Consider the following 7734-nt stretch of genomic DNA (forward strand, 5'->3'; position numbering starts at 1 on the left):
ACACTCTTTTGTGATCGGTCACACCAATTACTAGGATCGGTCACACCAATTACTAGGATCGATCATACCATCTTAGGTGATTACTTAGGATCGGTTGCACTAATAAAAGTCATACCAATACATAAGTCAGGCCATTGTGACTAGTTTTACCAAGATACATAACAAGTTATGATCGGTTCTACTAACTCACACATATTGGCAATCCAAAGATATGCAATGAATAACAATACCAATAAGCCTAGCGATTTCCCTTTCGATTCACAAAACAAGTTTATGAATGTACTTCCTTTAAACGAATGTAAACATTGTTTCCTAGGAAGAAATCTTCACCCATACCCGTACACATAATCACAATAGCATTCATACGATTGTGTCGATGTCTTATATACGAAGTTCAAAAGATAAGCGTTATACTTCGTATTCTAATTCCTTAATACTATGTCTACTAGAGTATAATCATTCACAGCTTCGCAGTTATGTTTTCAATATAGCACGACTTGAAATATACGTTAGGAATGAAACAGTTCAAGTCAAAATATTACTAACCTCAAGAGGAAGGATGATGTCATCGATGAAGCTTGTTACTTCTTCATATTCTTCAAGTCTTCGAGTAATGCTTGTATGTCTCATATCCTAATAACTTTCTAGTTTAACCTACACGAAGTTGACTTTAGTACATAATCAAGCGACTCTTTAATTGAGTTCTGATTCACTAAAATATGACAACCAAACTTGACATACCAACACTTGGTGGGTTCAACCGAGCTATGCTCTAACACTACTGTTGATTGAACTAGATCCTCACGAATCTATTATGCATGCTCTTGTGCTTTGCCTCTTTGCTAGTCATGTTTGGTGTCTTTCTTTTTTGTGTGTGAACACTTCTTCTTTTCAGGATTGGTCTTTTGTTGATTGACTTATGTTTTGGCTAGTTGATCCTAGTACTAACTTCCTGATGATTGCAATGCTTCTTTGCTGCTATCCTTTGGTCTATTTGGAGTGGTTGAAATAATCTTGTCTTTAATGATAAAAAAAAGAAACTCACTCTGCTGCTATCAATAGAGCTAAAACTATGTTATTTCATGGAAAACCTAAATTCCAAATACTCTCTAGTATTTCTGTCAGTAGTTGTGATAGATGGATGCCTCCCCCCGTTGGTTGGATAAAATGCAACACTAATGGTGCCTTTCATGACCTATCTCAGGAAAATTGGGCAAGGTATGTGATGAGATATTTTTCTGCAATAAAGCCTCCTTTTATGCTGCATTTGTGTTTGATGTTCACTCTGCGGCTGCAGCTGAAGCTAGAGCTATCTGGGATGTTTTCAAGAAAGTTGTGGAGAAAAAGCTCACTCATATCATCACTGAGAGTGATGCAAAAGAATTGATCAACCAATTTTCTACTGGCCTGTTTAATGGTGATCAAAGAACATATGCTATTTTCAAAGACATTTCTCTCTTTTCGTCTCAGTTAGAAGCTTGTATGTTTTACTTCCCAACCATGTCTTTGTAATTTTGTGGCTCATGCTTCAGCGTAGTGAGCTAAAACGAACTCTTCCTCAATGTACTGTTTGTATTTCCTATCCGGCTTAGGCGATTATTGAGGAGGATCATTAGCCTTTTTTTTTTTTGAAGGCTGTCGTGTCTTTCCAAAATAGAACAAAAAAAAAAACGAGGCTACTAGCATTTGTGCAGCCATATGACACCCGTCAACTTGTTTTGGGCACTCAAATGCCTCCTCGTAAAAGATATAACTCGATAAAGATCCTAATTCCCAAGGGTTTAAAGTGGAAGGCATCACTTTTACAGAGACAAAGGCATCACTTTCACAGGGACAAATTTTGATACCGCTGAACACCTTCTCCAGAAAAACATGGCGATGGTAGTGATATGTGGTCAACCATGTAGTGGTAAATCAATTGCTGCTCAGTGCTTGTCTGATGCTCTTCATGCCGTAGATCAGAAACTAACTATCAGGATTATTGATGAATCTTCTTTTCATCTTGATCGAAATCAAAGTTATGCTGGTTAGTTCCCTCTCTTTCTCTCTTAGAATACCTAAAGAAACCCTAGTATGTTTGTTTTAATCACTTTGGCTCTGGGTTTTAGGCTATGAAAAAAGTCGATTTCAATTCGATTTGAGAATCTGTTTCTATCGTTCTGGTACTTATATTGAATGATTTAGCATATAAATTGTATGTTTTCTTGATAGTTTCTGATTGAAATTGATTAGTTCTGAGCATAATGTTTCTATGAACTTGTTATAGTGTTAAATTAGTCTTAGAGATTGTTGATAGACATCTTAAGTTGAACATCTGATGACGTAAGATATTTTGTACCGATTTATGTGAACAAATTGTTTTCCATTTGGAACTTTGACATCGTAAAGCTCAGTGTCGAAGATCCAATTACATTTTTCTTGGGTATTTAATGGAAGGAAAGTTGGTCTACTTCTGTCTGTCTGAGGACCAATGACTAATGACCTTCCTTTATTAGATGTCATGCAGCTCTTTCTCTTGGTTCTTTCCTCTACAATTGCTTTCTCTGTATGTATACTCACTTTTCTTAGTGATTGTTCTTGTATTTTTGGTAGATATGACTGCGGAAAAGAATTTGAGGGGGATACTAAGATCTGAAGTTGATAGATCCTTGCCAAGGGACAATATCGTTATCGTAGACTCTTTGAATAGCATTAAGGTGAGAACAATTACATTTATATTCTTATTCATTTGCTTATTTGTCAGGCTATGACAGGATATAATCCTGTGAGTCTCTTGTATGAATTAGATGTGCATCTCAACTGCATTTAAACAATTAAAAGAAAGTAAACCTTCGTTTTGTAAGGATTTTTATAAGAACAATTAGTTTCATATGTTCTGAAGAGTAGGATAACAATAAGAACTCTGTACAGATATTGATCGCAGGAATTTTTCAGTTTCATTGTTTTCTGAACTAGTTTCATCTTCGGCCATCTGATATTTAATCCAAGTGTGATATTCTTTCTATTACAGGGTTACCGATATGAATTATGGTGTTTGGCCCGTGCTGCTGGAATAAGATATTGTGTAGTAAGAACCTTTGATCATCATCTTGTTTAATTATTGTATTCTCACATTTAAATTTATTTTTCATATCTATGATGCTTGATTGAGCTTTTCACAGCTATTTTGTGATGTAGAAGAAAGTAGTTGTAGAGAGTGGAACAAGGAACGGATAGAGAAAGCTGAAGGGTCATACAACGACAAAATGTGAGTTCAAATTTCATGTTAAAAGCAATTACGAATCTAATCTTTTCGGTTTTGTTATCCCACTTGTTGAATGACCTATAGCCTGGTTATTGTTTCTTAAACATTTATAACCTCTTCCACATACTAGAACATATGCAGCAGTGTGTGCTTCATATCCATGTATTTTGTTTTAATCAGTTCTGACTAAGAAACTGTAGTCCAGCTGTTATGCTTGAAAAGTTTGATCAATTGTTGAGGGCACAGTATAAAGATAGAAGAGAAGAGAACAATACAGACTGTAGAGAAACCGTGGATGAAACTCCTTAATGAGTTATTTCAGTGATCCAATATGGAAGAAATACCTTTGTTAAACTGTTATGACTTAAGATAAAATATGTTATTATGAATGTTTCACTTATCACTAGTTCTTCTGTTCAGATGAAGCAACTAGAGTTTCCCTAGCAATTTACCAAATTATTTAATGGAGGATACAAGATACATTTTGTGCATTAAAAGGAATCCTCAAAATGGGATATATTAAGTTAACATCAATCTGTCTATCTGAACTTGTTGACATGATAAAACTCTGACAGCTTTATTGTCGAATTTAATGTTAGTTTGTACTTATTTGGCGCTACTAGTTGTCTTTCCTGCTAGTGCTAACCTGTTGAGGCATGTTGAAGTTGAAGATTATTATAAATCATGGATTTAAGAGTTTGGGAAATTTTGATTGAACAGATTTGAAGATTTAATAAGAAGATTTGAAAAACCGGATAAACGCAATCGGTGGGATTGTCCGCTTTTTGAGTTGTATCCTTCTAAAGGTATAAACTCACTTTAAGTTTAGATTGGCATGGTAATTTTATGAACTCTAGTAATAAGCTATATGTTTGCTTGGATCAAAACAAAGTACTTCAAAGATTAATGTAACATCAATAGTTTTCCAAGTTAGCCTATTTGGTTTGAGTTAAAGATTACGAATGAGAATTACAACTGCTCTTAGTTAAACTTGCATAATTCTCTTGTTTTTGTTGTTGTCATCTTGCTAAGCAGATAGAATAGAACAGTCATCTGCTGCTATTGTCGAGGCTGTATCATATTTGACCAAAAAAGTAGACTCAAGGACCAAAAGTGTTAAACTTCTCCAGCCTACTGTCGCTACTCAAAACGTATGTATTATAGTTATTGTGTATATATGTGGGTTTTTACATCAATTGTGTGTTTAAACAATTGAGCATTTCTTATTTCTGAACTAATGAATGTGTTATGTTCAGGTTCGTGTTTCTGAGGCAAATTCACTTTATGAGATGGATCGTGCAACACAGGTTGTTGTTAGGAATAAGTTGGTCAATAACTTATGCATACAGAATTTCTTTTGATCATTGGCTTTTATTAGCTAGATTTTGAAGCAAACTTTTTTTTTAACGTTTTTGCAGGAGGTTATCAATGCGATTATAGAAGCACAATCACAAGCACTCGGAGGACCTACGAATGGCATTTCTCTTGGTCAAAATTTACCAACCATATCCTCCATATTTGAAACCTTTCATTGTCTGTGATTGCTTTATATTTACACCTACGAATCATAGATTAGGCATACCATAGTCAATTGGCAAGACCTTGACAATGCAACCATTATTTCTACAAAATTAATATGGTTAGATTACTTATTCACTTCAGAAAAGAGTTGCACATCTACAACTTGGAACCCACTAGATGTTCGGTTACCATCTATTTTACACTAAACCCACTAGGTTTAGTTTCTTGATTGGTTTTAAATGGTTCTAATATGGGTGAGAACTGTTGGGTTTTTTTTTGAGGTTAACCTTAAAATCTGGGAGTTCGTCCTTGCACAAAGAAAAAATTACCCTTGCATATCTTTTCCATAGGCTTGTATAACTTTTTATGAGCAGAATTGCATATCTTTTGACACTAAGGGACTGACAGATCTCTGTATCATCTTTTTATGAGCAGGTTATGCGATAGATGTTTAATCCTCCTCTCTTTTTCAAGCATACTCTTTGAATCTTTTACTGAGTATTATGATGATACATTCTCTAAATATGTATATTTTTTGTCATTGCCTTTAATACCTTGACCAGCAATTTACATAAACATTCAGAGATCTGTTGGGTTGCCACAGCTTCGGAGCTTGCGTCGAACATTCTTAAAATTGACTGCTCAGTCCAGCTTGAGTGGGCCAGCACCGCCAGCAGATGCAAATATCGCAAAAAGGATGTTTGTTGACTATTTAAACAGGGAAGTAGGAGCTGTTTGATTAAGAATCCTATTATTGGGGCTACAAAAGGGGTGGAAAGTGGAAAATTTGAGGCTTCACAGGGTCACGAAATAGTAAATGAAGCTATCCCCTATCATATTATATTTCTTAATGTCTAATATACCCTTTTGTGAATTAGTGTTAATTATGATGTTTAACCAACCTAATTATAATTAGTGATTGGATTAGACTATTCTAATGATCAATCTATCGAAAATTAAGAAGAAAAAAAATTGTTTTGTTTTCTTCGTGGATTTTGATGGAGAATGATGATTTTAATGAACTTTTTTTCAAAAACTTTGGGAAAAAAAAAGGATCAAACTCTTCGTAAAAATATGCAGGAAAACCTTATAATCAACTCTCAGTAATAACTTGGTTGATTCAAATCCGTAAAAATTTGAGGAACTTTTTTGGGTTTCTTGGTATGTTATGGCTAGGATAATTTGTAGACCCAACCGTAGAACGCAAAAATGGTAATTTGTAGATCCAACCGTAGAACGCAAACATGGTTGGGAATTGAGGTGTTCCAAGCTGTATTTGTTATTTACGGCTGGGAAAACCAGCCGTAACTGGTTCTGAAAACCAAAAAAAAAAATCAAAAAAACACTTTCGGTAGGGAAAACCAAGCCAAAACATGTATTTTCGGTTAAAATCTTGCCGAAAGCAGGCTTCTGTTTTTTTTCTTTTTTTAATGTGTGATTATCAAAATTACTTTTATGAAATCCTAACCGTAGGTACCTACTTACGGATGGGAATTTTTATTTTCCCAACCGTGTACTCACTTTATGGCGATATATGATTTATGGTTGGGAAAGTAAGACCTCCCAGTCGTAAATAGTTTCAGAAACTGGTTTCGTCGAATCGATCTTTTAGCCGTCAAAAGTAGAAAAAAATGGTGGGTTTTCTTAGTTTTTCTTTTTTATGATCATCATTTTCATCATTGTTAGAGCATTGTTCGGTCGAACTCACAAGTATTGCTATCTCAAGCTTGTTGTCAAATTTAGTTGTCAAAACTATATCTTGATTTCTAGTCTACATTTAGTCAGTCTCGGATTAGGATAGAAGTGTGTGGTTGAGATTCGGATATCACTGCGTTCTACCATTTGAAGGCGAAGATCAACAGGAGCATTGGAGAACTTCAACATCAAAAGGTAAGTGGTGGCTCTCTAAAAGAGTCACAGAAATGATACCTGCAAGTGCACAGGGTCTGTTGTAGTGAGTGTGCAAGGCAGGGTCGAACCACAGAGACTAGGGTGTATAGTTGAAGTTTTTAAGCTAGTTATCTAAATTAACAAGGCAGTAACTAAAGCAATGAGGTAACAGTGACAGAGAACAAAGAAAGTGAAATTCAGTGGCAGTGAATAAGAAACATTGAAACAAAGATAAACAAACCAAGGCTGTGAGCCAAGGACAGTGATAAAGAAACAAAGGCAGGTCCTCCAGCTATGTTCTTGTCCCTTGTTAGTTATCAGTCAGCTTCTAGGCTTTCTGAATAACTAGATGACAGTTGCGGTTCAAAGCCGGCTGTTCATCTAAGGGTTGGTCTAGAAAGGAGGCTAAAGGCACTAAGATGAATTCTAAACCTTGTGATAGTTGGGGCTCTCACACTGCAACTACCCGCAGAGAAGCTTGCTTAGTGTTTTAACAACCTATAAGGATATTCAATCCTAGACAATTCAAGCACAACAAGATCAAAGCATGGATAGGATAAAAACAATTGAAATGCACAACATCATTTAAAATAAAAACTAACCCTTGAGGCACTGGCTATTCCAGTCCTCTTGGGTGAAGCACTGGCTAGTCCAGGCATGACTTCTAACACACACCCATCATCCCTATTTATACACAAACCAACTTTCCCCAAAACAGGACCACATCAGTCCAATTAGGGTTTGGTGAAAATACAAATTAAATCAAAAAAAATCCTACCTAACTCTGATAACAACCCTAATATACTAACCCATACTTCAATTAAACATGTAATCGATTCCCCCAAAAAATCCCCAATGTCAGAAAAATTAGGGTTTTAAAAATTGAAATTAAAATTTTACCTAATCTCTGAATCCAATCAAACTTCGATCCATGCTTGTAATTGGTCCTCTCTTGCTTCCCATACCGCCAATTGAACTCTAGCTCGACCTAATTTACCCACTTCACACCTAGGGTTTCGGAGAAGGATATGTGTGAAATAGGTAGAATAGATGGACTAGGGAGAGGGTAACAATGATGG

The 7734-nt window shown here is 35.5% G+C and overlaps 1 protein-coding gene across 1 annotated transcript; it reads left to right on the top strand.

The window, feature by feature from the left end:
• Positions 1-1770: 1770 nt before the first annotated feature.
• On the top strand, positions 1771-5750 carry LOC113356552 (protein KTI12 homolog). The gene is made up of 9 exons (XM_026599715.1): positions 1771-2026; positions 2593-2696; positions 3011-3067; positions 3162-3247; positions 3965-4050; positions 4280-4395; positions 4501-4551; positions 4663-4749; positions 5337-5750. Exons 1-9 carry the CDS (start codon positions 1873-1875, stop codon positions 5502-5504), a joined length of 909 nt encoding a protein of 302 aa, XP_026455500.1. The 5' UTR covers positions 1771-1872; the 3' UTR covers positions 5505-5750.
• The last annotated feature ends 1984 nt before the right edge of the window (positions 5751-7734 follow it).

The sequence above is a fragment of the Papaver somniferum genome, chromosome 3, assembly GCF_003573695.1.
Source record: "Papaver somniferum cultivar HN1 chromosome 3, ASM357369v1, whole genome shotgun sequence".
Lineage (NCBI taxonomy): Eukaryota > Viridiplantae > Streptophyta > Magnoliopsida > Ranunculales > Papaveraceae > Papaver > Papaver somniferum.

What these genes read in the sequence shown, in the direction of transcription:
- LOC113356552 (XM_026599715.1), top strand. Translation starts at nt 1,873, where the DNA reads ATGGCGATGGTAGTGATATGTGGTCAACCATGTAGTGGTAAATCAATT. An exon ending in ACTCTTTGAATAGCATTAAG is followed by an intron (nt 2,697 to 3,010) that starts GTGAGAACAATT and finishes TTTCTATTACAG; the next exon opens with GGTTACCGATATGAATTATG. An exon ending in TGAGTTGTATCCTTCTAAAG is followed by an intron (nt 4,051 to 4,279) that starts GTATAAACTCAC and finishes CTTGCTAAGCAG; the next exon opens with ATAGAATAGAACAGTCATCT.